At 56.8% G+C, this 15,912-nt stretch overlaps 1 protein-coding gene across 16 annotated transcripts in view; it reads right to left on the bottom strand.

The window, feature by feature from the left end:
• Window positions 1-15,912, bottom strand: part of NFIX (nuclear factor I X) — a 103,300-nt gene that overhangs the window by 24,124 nt on the left and 63,264 nt on the right. For all 16 annotated transcript variants that reach the window (XM_034945263.4, XM_008967687.4, XM_063599934.1 and 13 more), the window contains 3 exons: window positions 1,533-1,595; window positions 1,146-1,220; window positions 616-736 (listed from right to left, as the gene is read on the bottom strand). In XM_034945263.4, the coding sequence (XP_034801154.1) occupies window positions 616-736; window positions 1,146-1,220; window positions 1,533-1,595 (259 nt within the window). The remainder of the gene's footprint in view (window positions 1-615; window positions 737-1,145; window positions 1,221-1,532; window positions 1,596-15,912) is intronic.

Raw genomic sequence — 15,912 nt, 5'->3', positions numbered from 1 at the left:
TCCCTCCCTCTCCATCCACCCCATCCTCCAGGCCCTCCCCCACTCTAGCCTTTCCAATGGCCTCCTAACTGGCTATCAGTCCCGCCCACACACACTGTTGCTGGAGAGAGCTTTCTGGAACACACACCCTCAGCATCCCCTGCTTAAAACCCCTCAGGGGTCCCCACTACCCAGGGATGAAGTCTAAATGCCTTCTTCTGGCCTCCAAAGCCCTCTGCAGGGTGCCCCGCCAGCCTGTGCAGGCTGAACTGGGATACAGGCTACCCTCTTCTCCTGGAACATTTTCCCCATACCCCCCAACAACCCCCTCTGTGTCTGGGCTCAAATGTCACCTCCCCAAGACAGAGACCTTCTTGGACTCCCACTTCCAGGCAAAGCGATCCCTTGTGCGAGTTTGTGTCCCCAGGGCTGGGTCCTTCATGACAGCACAAAGCAGGAGCTCAGTGGGTGACTGGGCATGGTGGACTCTAAAGTGTTAGAGCCAGTGCCCTCAGTGAGAGAGGTGACATTCTGAAGCACCCTAGCCTCGGTGACACAGCTGACTATAGCCACTGGGACGGCCCTGGCCCTGGGGGGAGTGGAGAGAAGATGGAAAGGCAGGGCCACTGGGCTTACCTGGTGGAAGGAGGGGAGGTGATGGACCGCCGCCCCAGGGTCACCTGGTTGATGTTGTAGTAGCTGGGACTCTCCAGGTCCGCCAGCGAGAAGTTGGGCCCTGATGCTGTTGCAACAGGAGCTGGGAAGAACGAGAGGGTGATGAGGTTTGGAGGTGGGGGGAGGCCTGATGGGGTCTGTTTCGTTGTCATCAACAGCTTCCCAGAAGCCCAGGGTGAGTTTACTGTGGGGCCAGGAGATGGGAGAAAGTGGGCCATCTGGGCTGCTGAGGAACCTCCTCCCAGCTAGTGGGTCACAGAAGAGCCTTTGGTTGTGACTTTTTCTTTTTCCTCCAAAGCAATGGAGACTGGAGACAGGCCTCTCTGGAAGACTCTATTGTACCCAGCCCAGCACCAATGAAGCCGAGAGTGTCCCAGAAAGCATCTGTTCCCATCCACCTGCCCTAAGACCCCATTAGGAGGACATCCCATGAGGTCCCACCTCCTCACTTTCAATCCCCATCCCTGGCCTGGAAGGAAGGACTCACTTACTCTGTGATACTCTCACCAGCTCCGTCACATTCCAGACCCCGGAAGTCACAAAACAGTCCTGGAAACTTAAGTGCCCTGAAGAGGGGAAAGGATGAGTGAGTCAAGACAAGGCCAGAAGGGGGCTGCCTGGCTATTTCCAAAGGTCTTCCACACTGTTGCTTCTCCCTCCCAAGTCCCGTTTCCAGCTCCAGGCTGGCCCTCAGGTCTACACCGAACAGGGGGGATCCTCTAGGTGTGCCCCCATCCCCTCAGGACAGCAAGCTAAGCTCAGTCAAGGGACAGCTGAATGAAGGGGAAGAAGTGAGGGTGGCCAGGGCAGCCAGGGTGGGGGAAGGAAGTGGAGGGGCATGAAGGATAAGGGCAGCTGGGCAGGTGGGGGGCACTGACCGTTGGGCAGTGGTTTGATGTCCGCATCTCCTTGCTGGTTTGAACTATCTGATTGTCCGGATTCTGCAGGAGACACAAAAGGGGAGAATGTGTCAGGAGCAAAGTTCCCCATAAGCACCAGCCAAGCATTGGCCCCTCCAGCCTGGTGCAAGAGCAGGGACGGCCCACCCTGGCTACAGAAACCTTCACCCCACCCTCTCCCCAAACCAGCCCCAGGAGGCTCCGGGAGACCCAAAGCAGGGAAGGAAAGACAGGCCCAGTGCAGGTGTCTCAGCCTCAGCACTGCTGACATTTGGGCTGGATTGCTCTCTCTGGTGGGGACCATCCTGTGCACTGTGGGGTATCTGAGCAGCATCCCTGGCCTCCACCCACTAGATGACAGTAGCACCCCAGTTGTGACAACCCAAACTGTCCCAAGACATTGTCCACTGTGCCCTTAAGGGCAAAGTCACCCTCAGGTAAGAAGCACCGGCCAAGAGTCAGGAGCAAAGAGGGGTCCCAAGAGAGAAGTCAGAGACCATCTCTCTCCACAGCGGGGAGAGACCCAAGGGTCCCCCATCCCCCACCCAGCTCCAGCTCCCAGAGGAGCATCCCCTTCCCTAACTTGGTTAATTGAAGCCATTCCTGTCTGCCTGTGCCTCCCCCACCTCACCTTTATGCTCAGAGGCAGTGCCTGGCAACCCAGAGGGGGGAGGTTTGCCCTGACGCTGTCGCCCGCTCTGTGCCAGCCTGTCTGGGCTGTCTCATGCCCCGGTGCCACAGCTGCTCAGAGGGAGCCCCGAGACAAGGGCTCATTGTGCAGTGGGAGCTCACAGAGGGCTGGGGGCAGGGTGGAGTGTGTGTGTGAATATTTTGCTGAGCTTGGGAAAGCCCCCCACCCTGGTCCCCCCGGTCCTCAAAGCTTTGTGTGCCAGGGGCACAACGGGGACCTCCAGAATGCCTGCCTGGGCATGACAGCTGGCGAGAGGGTGGTTGAGGGGGGCCAGGCAGGTTGTGGGGCAGGAGGAAGCCAGGCATTTGGTGAAGAATCAGCTGCTCGCAGGGGGACCACATGGGGGTGGCATCTGAAAAACGTGCCTTGGTATTGGCCAGGGCTTTGCCCGACTTTAAAGAGCATTCCTGCCTCCTGGGTCTCGCCACCACCCTGATTCAACCTGCTGGCCCCCACCATAAAGGAGGTTCACAAAAGGTGACATCAGCCCTAGGGTTGGGGTGAGGGACCCCATCAGTCACTTGGGAGGCAAGGAACAGAGCTGGGTTCTGGGGCTGGAGGGCAGGATGCAGCCCACCCGGGTGGCACCCCTGCTTGCAGCATGAGGGCCCCACCATGTCTGGGGCTGAAAGCACTGGCCATGCTCCAGGCTGCCTGCCTTAGTGTAATGGGTGAAAAAGGGTGACTGTTTCAGGCTCCACTTCCCCTCCACCCCATCCCCACTTAACTTTTGATTTTTTAATTCCAAAAAATAAATACTATTGTAGCGAGTCAAGAAAAAGTAGTTCTTTTTAATATGGAAAGTGCTAACAAGTGCTTTTAATGTGGAAGGATATACTTCACCACCTCTGGTTTGGGGTGTATCCTTCCATACCTCCCCTTTCGCTCAGCCCTGGTGGTGTGTTTGGCAAAAGAGGTTCCCACCCTGAGCCATCTCTTTGTTAGTGGCACTCTCTGCTCTGGAGGAAGCCTACTCATGTTCCCTGAGAGGGCAGCCTCTCTGTGCCATAGCATGGTGTGAATGTGAACTTTCTTGATACTACCTCACTCTTTCACCTTGGCCCATTGCTGGGTTTCTGGGTCTGATTTGACCCCCAGCCAGTCCAGGAGTGACAGCCAAGAGGTCTACGGAGCAGGCAGCCCACACCAGGGCCTCCTCAGACTCCAGTCCTGTGGTTGCTCTAAATCATGGCTCAGGAAGGGCACAACCTCAGGACCCATGTGCAGAGCTCAGCGAGGGGCACGTGGTCCCCACTCTGCTGCCCAGGGGTCTCTCTGCTATGAACCCCACTCATCCTAGGGACAACTTGGTCCCCACCAAGCCCTCCAGAGCTGGATCAGTGGAATCAGGGGAAGAAGGAGGAAGCTTCACAGTCCACCCCATGGGAGCGGCCCCGACCCACTGCGAAAGGCCAAGTGGAGATGGCAAGTCATGTGCCCGTGCACACGCGTGTGGATGCGCATGCGCGTACCCAGCCCAGGGACAGCCGAGAGGGAACCCGACAAAGAGATGGAGGTGGGCCAGCGACTGAGGCAGAGACAAATAGGGCTCCAGGAGAGCGCGACAGACAGGAAATCCTTCTAAATCAGGACACAGCCCCAAAACGTTATTGCTGTTATTACTATTAGCTCTGTGTAAAGGAGCAAGTGGGAGCAAGGATCCGGTGAGTGCAGCCCCTGCCACGCGCCTCCGGGCGCTGCTCCGGGCGCTGCTGGCAGCCATTTTAGACCTTGGCAGCCATCTTACGGCTGGCGGCCTCAGCCGGAGGCCCACAATGCCGCGACCGCCGGCCCCTGACATGCTCAGCTCAGCTCCAGGACAAAAGGCAGAGACATGGGAAATCTGGACCCAGGCTCAGAGGCACAGGAGCCAGGCCTGCGGCCGGGGCAGCTGCAGCCAGGGCCCCACTGATCTGCTCAAGTGGTGTTCTCCTTCTCCCCGCTGGCCAGCACAGTGAAAGGAGCAGGGAAGGCTGAAGCCAGGGGCAGGGGACACCACAGCTCTACTCAAAGGTGGCTAAAGTCCTCACAGGCCATCTCTAGCCAGGGCCTTAACTAGCTCAGCAAGAGTAGACCCCTGCCCCGATAGGGCCACAGGCACCTCGGGACACCAGGGATGTGACGGGGGAAGGTCTCTGAGCACCCTGTCAGCTCGGGGATGTGCCTTGGATAGATAGAGGAAGGAGGCTGGCAGGAACCAGCCAGTGGCTGCAGGGCCCAGAGAGGCCACTAGGTCCATGGTGAAAGGGCTCCTGGGGAGGCAGCTCCTGGGGAGGCAAGGAGACGTCCTGCCCACCAGAGGCACAACGTGGGCCAGCTTTCTTACCTGGCAGGCTCTTTGGGGAGCCTTGCCTTGAGGTCTACACCTGCTCTGGACAGGTGACAGGAGCTGCAGAGCATCTCCATGTCGTAACTGCCTTCCCTGTCTGGGCTTCCCCGGGGGAGGGGATAACTCTGGGATTTGGGACAGAAAGGAGGAAGGCCCCTTTAGGATGCCCCTCCCCAGGCCCTGCCTCGTGGCTGCTCTGCTTTTATCTGGCAGAATGGGGCTTATCAGAGCCACCAGCTGAACAAATACACAAATCCACAGTTAGTGAGAAAAAACACTCTGCCTGAACTCTTTATCTCCTGTTTGCAGGCCCCGCACACTGCCCACTGCCAACAGCACAGGAGGGGACCTGACTGCAGCACAGCAGGGCTCTGTTCTCCACTCTGAAGGTGGAGGGCAGCCTCCCGGACTCTGGCCGGGCCTCCCACTCAGTCTCCACGCTCTGTCTCTTGGCCACCCCCACTTCTTTCCTCCTCGCCCCTGAGCCCGGGGTGGCTCTCCCCTGGCAGTCCCTGCCAGGCAGGCGTACATGAGTGAGCCCCTGCCCACAAGGGAGCCCCCTCCAGTGTCTGCTCTCTCACTGGGGACAATGGGCCAGCTGGTGGCCTGTGGGCCAGTGGAGGGGCAGGGACAGTATTGGCTGGCACAACGCGGGCAGGTGCCGGGCTCCATCTTTCATCTTTTATCCTGTCATCGGCCGACGCCCCCGAGGACTGTCTCTCTGATTCCCCAGTCTTCTGGGGCCATGTCCCCTGGAAGCCTTTCTGGCCTCAGGCTTCTTTCCAGCCTGCTTGCCAGCCAGTGGGGACACTAACTGTGCACCCCCAAGTTCAGGGCCACCCAACCACCCTCCCAGTCTCTTCAGGGACTGTGACTCCCAGCGCTCCCTGGAGATACTGGTTGGAGATGGGATAGAGTGGGTGCTGCTGCTTCCCCTCGCCCCACACCAACTCAGAGTTTCCCTCCATGCTGGTGCTGGAAGCTGGAAAGTTCTTTCTGTGCTCTCAGCTGCTTCCCACTTGGCCCATCGAATGCAGCTGCCTAAAACCTGAGCCCAGCCGCTGTGTCCGACAGGTGCCTTGGCCAGGCTAGCATTCGGGGTCCCTGGTTTCTGGGCCAGGCTAGGGGAGGGAGAGTATCTCAGAGCCCACAGCTCATTCTCGATGCTGTTTGGGGGTGTCAGGCTGGCTCGTGTCACACAAACACGCAGCTCTGCTGGCTGTCCTTCTCTGGGGACCTGGGCTACTCGTGAGATCCATGTCTCTGAGGCAGAGGCCTCCCCTGCCCATGGTTCTGGCCACTTTGCAGGCTTCTGGAAGGGAGGGCTACGAAGGAGCAGGCAATAAGACTGGACTCCCTCCGCATGGGCCCAAGTGGGCTCTGCTGAAGAAGCCTTTGAAACGGGATTTGGCTCCAGGTTCTGGGGCCACTCTGTATTCATCTGCACACCACTGGTCATTCCACAGCAACAACAGCTTGTGGGCTGGAGGCCTCTGGCAGTGCCCAGACCAGAGCCAGGCTGAGCCAAGTGGCCACTCTGGGCCCCTCTCTTCCTTGGGGGCCCCTCAGTAACCTCTGGAACAGCCACAAAGTTCTCCTGCAAAATTGCCCTTCTCACACCCACACCAGCTCCCCTTCTCAGCCCCTGGAACAAGTCCCCACCTTACTTCTTTTATTCAGCTCTCTGCCTTTCCCCTTGGATCCCCATTTCTGATCTTACTTCCCTGTCTCCCTTGGCTCCCCTCCCTCTGTCCTTCCTTTGCCTCCCCCTCACCTCTTCAGCACCCCCCTCTTCCTTCTGCTGTTTGCAGGCACATGTGCTTGTGCGTGTTTCCAAGAGGACACTGCCTCTTCAGTAGAGCTCTGGAGGGGAAGCTCCAGCAGCCAGGAGGAGCCTGGGATTGCACATAAACTCCAACTGACAGCATGTTTTTGTTTTTGTTTTTGTTTTGAGATGGAGTCTTGCTCTGTCACCCAGGCTGGAGTGCAGTGGTGCGATCTCGGCTCACTGCAAGCCCCACCTCCCGGGTTCACGCCATTCTCCTGCCTCAGCCTCCCGAGTACTGGGAACTACAGGCACCTGCCACCAGGACCAGCTAATTTTTTGTATTTTTAGAAGAGACAGGGTTTCACAGTGTTAGCCAGGATGGTCTCGATCTCCTGACCTGGTGATCCGCCCGTCTCAGCCTCCCAAAGTGCTGGGATTACAGGCGTGAGCCACCGTGCCCGGATGCATGTTTTTAATATATATATATATATTTTCCACCTACAGATGGGGAGATAGTTATGGCTCCCACTAGGGTGAGGGAGGAATTCCTGCTGGCTACAGCCAACACTGCCCTCAGCTCCCGCTCGAAACAAACTTGTACTGTGAAAGGGGTCATGTGTAATTTGCTGGCCAATTGCCCCCACGGACTTTGGCCTAACAAGTTTTATGGAGGCTGAGGGGTGTGCACAGATTTGGCCTTAGCTGAACCCACATATGCATACCCAGGTATGTGCATACACTTGGATGCATACACTCATATGCTCAGACTCAGACACACACACACACACACGCACACACACACACGGAGGTGCCACTAGCCACTTCTTGCCGTCCAGAAAGGGTGGAGTGAGATGGTACATCTGGAGCCACCAGAGAGGAATCCCCTTCAACTCTGCAGGAACCGCTGGCCTTTGGAAACGGGGAGAACAGCCCTTGGGGTGTGCCTGCCCATCCCCTGGCCCTCCCAGGCCTGACATTCCAGAAGCAAGTGGGGGTACATTCTGTTCTGGGGGTGCCTCTGGGCAGCTGCAACACCCCATCCTCTGAAGGGCTGATGCGATTCTGGGGCCAATCACTGGCCCTCCCAGCACTGCACCCACCTCCTACTTCTCTCCCCCTTCCTCTGAGATTCCGGAGCGTCCAGGGCACAGGAAACCCAATCTCAAGGGGAGCCAGAGGCCCCGCCTGTAGCCATCAGAGCTGGAGAATGTAACTATTGTGCCTCCTGAAACTGAAGTCTGAGAATCTGAGACACCCTGAGGAGGGGAACGGTGGATAGATGGGGGGCTAAGGGGACGGGTCACAGAGGGGTTCTCCCCGTCTCAGCAGACAGGAGACTCAGGGGACCAAGGAAGTCCTTGAGAATGCAGGGCAGCCAGAGGGCAGACCAGGGGGATGAGGCTTGGCCAGGGTCTGGGCCCACGGGGCTTCTAGGATATTCCTCTCCTTCTCTCCATTCCTCACCCTGCTCCACCAGCCACCATGCATGTGCACACACACATGTGCACAAACACACACACACATGCACACACACATCCTGGAGTCATCCTGAGGTGGCAGGTTTTTCCCTCCTCTGTCATCCCTAGAGTCTCACATGGTTTAAAGCAGGAGCCTGAACAAGAAGCAGAGCCCGCAAGCTGTGGGTGGGGGCAGGGATAAGGACAGGGGAACATGTCACCCCATTATCGTCCTCTCCCCTTTCCTCATTCCCTCCCTGCTCACAGATCCAAAGGGGCTTCCGCCTTTGACTTGACTGACCTGCTGGAGATGGGGGAAGAGGACATGGCAGAGGGGATAAGTGACAGGAAAGAGGAAGAAACCGAGTGACACCCACATGTGGTCTAGGCCTGCTCTGGCTGCCCCTAGGGCCTAGGCTCAAGAAAAGCCATTGTTGGGGGCGGGGGTGTAGGCAAGGCACAGGAACCTGGCAGATGAAGGGCCAGCATCTGGATGGGACATTCCCCTCTCCATCTCCTGACCCCAGGAAGAACTACTTTCTCCATTCCAACACATCCCGGCCTCTACGGGTGCCCCTGGAGCAAGTGCCAGGCCTGGCTACTACAGGACTCACAGCTCGGCAGTGAGGCTCCGGGAAGCGAGGAGAAAGCAAGTCCATCAGCTCATCTTGTACCCAGGAGATCAGCAGAGCAGTCTCACACTTCATCTGAAAGCCTCAGGCCCCACACGGTGTTGAGGTGAAGAAGGCCTGTCTCCTACAGTCCTTGGTTGCCTCCACTCCCCATGTGGAGATAGACTCGTAGCCAGAAACCTTCCAGCCACACAGCCCATCACTGCCTCCCTCATATAATGAGAAAGGTGTTCCTAAGCTTAAAATTTTCCTCCAAGAAAACAATAGAACTCCCACCTCCCTTCCATCCCCAGCAAGTGGCCCCGGAGCCTTCCAGGGAGTTCTTCTGGTGTGAGCTACTCAGCGTTCTCTGCTTGGCTCCCGTTCATTAGCAGCCGTCCCCAGCCCAGGGAGAACTCCTTTAGATGGGCCCAGGCATGGAGCGGCAGAAGAAGCCAGGAGGCACTGGGGAACTGAATGCTCAGTTGCTCTTCCCCAAGGGATGACAGGCAGTGGCCAGCAAAGGGGAGAGAGAAGGGATATGCCCCTGGTGCACAACAGAGCACCCAGCAGGTGGACAAAGGTCCACCTGCCAATGGCCACTCCAGGACCAGCCCAACAGTTAATAAATGAGACCCCCAGCCACAGCAGCAATGGGACATGCGAGTGGGCCTGCAGGCTCCTCCTGTGTCTGCCCATGGCAAGGTGACCCAGCACCAAACCTAGCACCTCAGATATCTGACTATGGAGGGAACACGTGGACCCAGGGCACGGCAGCAGCACTGTCTGGGGTGTTTCAGAGATACCTGGGGTAGGAATTCCCATCAGAGCAGAAGAGATTGAAGATGACAGGCAAAGATCAGGCAAGGAAGAAGGCAAAGAAAAACATCTTGGGGAGATGGAGAAAGGCAGGAGCCATTGGCCTGGGTCTGCTTCCCCTGTCCTCTGAGCCTGCCCTTGGCCTACCCAGGGAGGTGCCCTTGGTCTGGAGCCTGTGTCCACTGAGGGGGTACAACACGGTGCTCTACCACTGTGGATACCCTATCCTGGGTGAGCTGGCCTTGCCCCAGCACAGAGGGGCCGAAGGGGGCATGCTGAAATGGAGGGTAGGAGGAGGAGGGAGGTGGGTGGCCAGCAACGGCATACCAAGGCTCCCCCGAATTCACATCCGTGCTCCAGAACCTACCAGCCTGTGACTTTGGTCAAGTTATGAACTGTTTCCTCATCTGTAAAAGGGAGATAACACCTACCATTAGCATTCCTGGGTAAGGAATAAATGAGAAAACATGTATAATAAGGTGCTTAGCTCAGGGCCTGGCTCATAGTTGGGGCTACATAAATGTCGCCTGTCCTTCCACCTGGATTACTATTTCCCTTCATCTCCATTTGCTGAATGCTTATTCCTCCTTCTCAACTCTGTTCAAATGCCACCTCCCACCCTGGTGGGGGAAGCTGTGGCTGACCCTCAGCTCCCCTCCCCAGGAGCTCATGCTCTTGAGTACATGGTGAGTGTGTCCTAGATCGCAGTTTTTGGTGTCTTGCCCCAGGGACCACTGCCAGTGAACAGAGGGGCTCCCTTGGGGCCTGGCCCACTACCATCTACAAAGAGCAACAGAGAGGTTTCTCTGCAAATATAATGGCAGAGCCTGGGCAGACACCTGTACAGGCATATCCCTCCCCACATCGGTGTGCAATAGCCATCCAACGGTCTCAAGACAGTCACCATACTAGAAACAGGGGTGGGGGAGAGAGGGCCAACAGGGAACAGGGAGGATAGAGCTTGTCCCCCTAGACTCTGGGAGTGCTGGGCCCAAGGCCTGCCCAGCCCAGCCCAGCCTTGGAATACAGAGAGCTGAGAAAACCAGGAGCACAGGCACAGGCCCATGGGCGTCCAGGCCAGGCGCCTCTCCTGGCAGTGCTGGCTGGTGCCACGATTCAGCCGGCAGCTGGAGCCAGCATTTCTGAGAGGGCCTGGGGCCAAGAGTCATGTGATGGTGGGGTCCAGGCAAGCAGCCCCCAGCCCCTGAAGCTTCTATCCCCTCCCCAACTTGACGAAGAAAAACTGACAGTGGAGAATGCCCTCCATACCCCACATGTCAAGAAAAGAGAGGGGCCCTGGGGAGGGGGGGTCCCATCCCAGCAAGGGGCCTGCAGAGCTGCTCTTCCACCCCCACCCGCTTTCTCTATTTCCAGCACTGCCCTTTCTGGCCCTTTGAGCTGCCCAGGACAGGACAGGCTGGCCAGACAATCACCCTCACCCCCAGCTGCTCTTAGGGCTATTAATAGTGTCCCAACCTCCCAGGGCTGGGCATCACCCTCCTCCTACCCCCAAATACACTTGCCCTTGGTCTAATTATTCATAAAGGGACAGAGTCCTCCAGACTCTAATGCCAACCTGGTATGAGAAGCAGGAGGCGGAGGCTCTGCAGGCCACTCAAGGGATGCGCCTGGGACAAGCAGGAGTTTGGAGGAGGGATGCGAGAAGGCAGGAAGCCCCAGAGCCAGAGAGCAACCAAAAGACAAAACTAAAACTAAAAGATAGAGAGAAAGGGAGAGAGAGAAGGAGGAGCCACAGTAGAGAATCAGGGCCAAAGCAAAGAAAGAAGACTGGGGCAAAAAGAATCAGAGAAGTACAGTACAAGATTCTGAGAGAGGCAGGGAAAGGGGACAAAAACAAAAAAGAGCAGAGAGGAAATTATTCCTTTGGGTGAAGGAAAAAAAAAAAAACAGAAAGAGGAAAACTTTCCTAAAGATACTCAAGAGTGGCTTTGTGTGCACAACTGCTGGGCTGCATGCAGCTGCCAGCATCTGTCTGGTGGGCACTCAGCAGAGTGAGGAGCTGGGGAGACCCCAGGACAAGGAGCCCCTACTCACCCACCCCTGAATGCTTCTGGGGAAGGGAGGGAAGGAAGAAGAAAAGGAAAAGGAGGAGGCTCAGAGAAGGAACAACTGGCTAAGAAAAGGAAGGTGGAAGAAGTGAGACCCTATAGAGCAGGAAATTCACTTTAGCCCAGGGCAGGGGAAGGTCCCTAAGCTCTCTGCCTATTTGCCTGAGGAAATCAAAAAGGACAGAGGGTCGGCAGGGATTGGGGAGCATCAGCCTCCACCACCACCTCTCTCTGCCCCCTGCTCTCTTTCTGGCCTTAAGCAGGGTTCTGCTCCTGCCTCCTTCCACTGTTCCCTTTCCTTGGAAGAATCCATCCAGGAAACCTCAGGGCCTGGGATTAGAACTGTAGAACCCACCGACTTCAATTCACCCTGTGGGGAAGGGGAAGTGGGAGTTAGGCTGAAGCCACCTGCCTCCCCTCCTCAGGTGCTAACTTCCTCAACCCCTGTGAGAGAGCACTCAATACCCCTGTGAGAGAGCACTCAATACCCAGGCTGGTGACTCCAAAGGGGCCTCCTTCACCCGGAGACTTGCCTTGGTGCAGCAGGGACTGACCCTGGCTCATGGACAAGCAACAAACACAAATGCCCACCATAATCAGATGTTTAAGTGGGGCCCTTCTCCCACCTGGAGGCTGGAAACTAAACAGCCTTTCCTCCAAATCCCACCTACACAGGGAACCTCTGGCTGGTCCACGGCTGGGGAAGTGGGAGGCTCTAGCTCTGGAAGGCATGAGAGCCCCAGAGACCTGGCCACCAGGCCACTCAGGCCAGGAGGTCCTGACCAGGAACACCCCACTAGACCATCAGCCCCTTGAGGACAAGCCCTCTCTGTTGGTTTTGTTTGCTGCTACATCCCCCACATCTCAAAGCACAGCTGCAGTGGATGATAAGACTCCAAAGAGACCCTTCTAGATCCTTCTTCAAACCATGGCTACACTGACCACCCAGGGAACAGAGGCACCAGCTAGCTGACATCTTCCCCCTCCTGAAGAAAGAATAGCTTTCTTGCAGCCCAACCACCGACACTCATGTCCAGTGAATTAATGTGGAAACCCTGATGCTGCTAATCTTCCTTCAAAGCCGAGCTGGTTCCAGACACAGGACTGAACATACTTGCACCATACTCAAGAGCTGGAATGACCAGAGGAAGGAACTGGAGCCTCACTGAGAACAGCACAGCAGGGGAAGGCAGCAGAGCACTCTCTCGCAGGCCTGCTCTTCTCCTTGCCCTGGAGACCCAAAGGCAGCCACTGTCCAGAGCTGTCCAGAGGAAATACGAGGAATCTGGGCCTTTGACTGCAAATTTCCAGCTTGGAGCCCTAAAAGCCTGGGCAGGGATGGGTTAAATAGGACGGCACGGAGTGCTGCATAGAGCCCTGGGCCTGGAATCAGAAGCCTAGGCTCCAAATCCTAGACTTGCTGCTGTTAGACCTCCAGTGTGTCTCTCCTGCTTCTTGGTGCAACACAACCAAGACCTGCTCAGCAACATGAGATGTGAGTGGGGATTTTTACAGATTTTAACATATTTTAACTTTGAGTTTTATATACTATAAAGTACCAAGCTTGCATAAGGACAGCAAAGGCTGCTGAAGGAACAAAGTGACACTGATCCTCCGACTGACAGCTGCCAAATTCCTCATTCATAACTCCCTGAAGGACCAAAAAGAGGTTTTCCCCAGGCTGCCGAGCAGCACGGCTCAGGGAGCGGCGCGGCTCAGGAAGCGACGCGGTTCAGGGAGCGAAGCGCTGCACTCCTGGACGCCATAGCTAGGTGGCGCAGCGAGTTAACACTAGCTGCCCTCCGAGGGCTGCGGCGGGGCGCGGCCAGCGACCGGCCCAGAGCTCCAGGGGATGTGGTTCCCTCTGCATACCCAGGGGGTCCCAAGAGGAAGGAGAAGAACCCACTCAGGCCCAGGCCACTGGGACCCTGGGTTATGCACCAAGGAAGGAGCTGCCCGTGGCAGCGGCTCCTGTTGCTGTCGCTGCCAAACACATCCCGTGATATGAGGGCCGAGTTTCCCGTTCGCATTGATTAGGAACAGCTTGCGGTGCGGGGGCCGGATGGAAAGGGGACTGCGAAATGGGTGGGCGAATAGAAGGCGGGGGACCTGCCAGGTGCATAGCTTGACTGGGGGTTATCCAGTGAGCCCGGTCCCACCCTGCGTGGCTGCCGCTCTGAATCCTGCCTGCTTCTTTCAGAACGGAGCTGCCCTCGATTTGGGGGGGAGGGGGGGTCTAAGGCCACGTGACTCCCGGAGTATTCCTAACGCACCCAGGATGCCCTCACCTTTTGGCAGTGCAGACTTGTCTCTGCAATTGGTAAACACTTGAAAAGGAAGATCTCTACCCCATCCCCATAAAAAGTGAAAAAATGGAGAATAAAAGTCAGAGATCAGGAACCAGAGACAGAAATGGAGAAAAGTCAGGAAGAAAAAAAAAAAAAATCAGCGCCCTCTGTAGTGGCGGCAGCAGCCGGGCGGGCACACCCTCCCGGGCGGGCGTGGAGAAAGGCCCCTTTGTTCCGCTGGGAGGTTAGCCGAGGTGAGGCCTACCCCCCCATCTCCCTGACCCTGGGCAGTGCAGATCGCTTCACAGGGCCCCAGGCTGGGCCTGGTTGCTTCCCTGGCCCCCCAATCCTCAGGCCCCAGAGCAAAACAGTCTAGCTGGCTGTGCGAGGGCTGCTCCCTACCCCCCTGCCTTGCCAGGCACCAAGGGTCACACATGTAGGGCTGGACTGGGCTCCTCCAACAGGTCCTTGGACACCCATACTACCAGCCATTAGCAGCTTACCCAGGCTTCTCCTAAGCTATAGGTTTCGGGGCAGATTCTGCACACAGCAGGCGCCCCACAAAGTTGTGGTCAGAGGGTGCAGCACAAGCTGGGAGCTGATGCCCCAGGAGGCAAGCCTGGCTGACCACGCCCCTCCCACCCACAGTGAGGCTCCCGGGCTCTCTCCTTCACCCGTTCCGGATATAGGCCCTTTCCAATGGCCTCAGGCTCTGGGCCAGGAATGGCCCATCCAAGGCTTCCTCAGAGTGGGGGCTGGGCTCTGTACTAGGTCCCTCTGAGAGGTGGGGACTGAGTTCATCCACTCTGTTCTCCAAGGAGCAGCCAGAGTGGAATTACCTGTCCCTAGTAAAGGGGAGCTGAGAACAGGCTTACTCCCACCCCAGAGCCTGCCAAAGCAGAGGCTGAAGTGGAGGGAAGAAATGGAGGCCAAAAGCGTTCCTCTTGGCCGGGTGCAGTGGCTCATGCCTGTAATCTCAGCACTTTGAGAGGCTGAGGCGAGTGGATCGCCTGAGCTCAGGAGTTCGAGACCACCCAGGGCAACAATGGTGAAACCCCGTCTCTACTAAAAATACAAAAAAAATTAACCGGGTGTGGTGGCACATGCCTCTAGTCCCAGCTACTTGGGAGGCTGAGGCAAGAGAATCGCTTGAACCCCAGAGGCAAAGGTTGCAGTGAGCCGAGATCGCACCACTGCACTCCAGCTTGGGATACAGAGTGAGACTCCGTCTCAAAAAAAAAAAAAAAAGAATTCTAATTAAATCAAATTAGAAAAAAAAAAAAAGCATCCCTCTTGCCCTGCAGCACACCCCATCCGCTGGCACCACTCCCCCAATCATTATGGCTCCTGGCCACTCCGGTAGGGTTCCCCAAAGCCCTTAGACCAGACTCTCCACCTTTTAAAGCCAGGTGGCTTACACTTGGCCAAGAAGTGTGTCCACTTTCCAACCAGTGGCAAGCAGCCTCCAGCTCCCACTCCAAGAATGGGCAGCAGAAAACCTGGAAGGAGGGATTTGCCTGGACTGTTCTATTCTGACAGTCCCCTGGCCTCACGCTGGGGGTACCTCCTCCTCAGGATGCCCTAACCTCCCACTAGCTCCCAGAATGCAAGTGAGAGAAGGGAGGAGGAATACACTGGGTGTCCCCAGCCTCCCCAGGCCCTGTTCTAGGGGGCTCTGGCCTAGGAAGTAAAAGGAGAGAGAAGGGGAAGGGGAGAGGCGACAGGCGCAGACCCAGCCACCTGCCCACAGGGAGCAGCAGCGGCTGGAATTACAGGGAGACTGAACCATCAGCCCTTGAAACGGCTGCAAGAGGCTGCAGCTCAGATACACAATGTCCTGCCAAACCCCAGTCCTTTAATTCAATTAAGTATGGGACAGACTTCCCAGATTTGTCTATGTGTGTGAGTGCATGTGAAAATCCCGATGTGCACGAATCCCGGGATCTATGCGCTTGTGTGCACGTGCATGTGGATGTGTGAATCCTAATGGTGGAGGACTAAGATGAGAGGAGGCAAATGAGGATGGGGGATGGGACAAGAGAAAGGTGAGACGGTGGCTCCGGGGAAGAGTGGGGACCTACATCTTCCTGGAGGGACCAACTCCAGACCAGGGTTCTCAACCCCCACACCCTGGGGATTGGGGCTGTTTCATTCACTCAGTCTAGCTCTTTTCTCAGACCTACCCCTCCCCACCTTGCCTGTCTGGCCCCCAGAAGGAGGCTCAGCAATGGTTTCATAAAGCTGGGTACGTTTCATGTGCTCCTGTACTTCTCTCCCTGCAAGTATCCGGGCCCTGAGCTTTTTTTCTTTTCTGTTTCTTTTTTGCT

The sequence above is a fragment of the Pan paniscus genome, chromosome 20 (genome assembly GCF_029289425.2).
Source record: "Pan paniscus chromosome 20, NHGRI_mPanPan1-v2.0_pri, whole genome shotgun sequence".
In the NCBI taxonomy this organism is placed as follows: Eukaryota; Metazoa; Chordata; class Mammalia; order Primates; family Hominidae; genus Pan; species Pan paniscus.
Note: the sequence above shows the minus strand (reverse complement) of the source record. Positions and strands in the feature narration are given on the sequence as shown.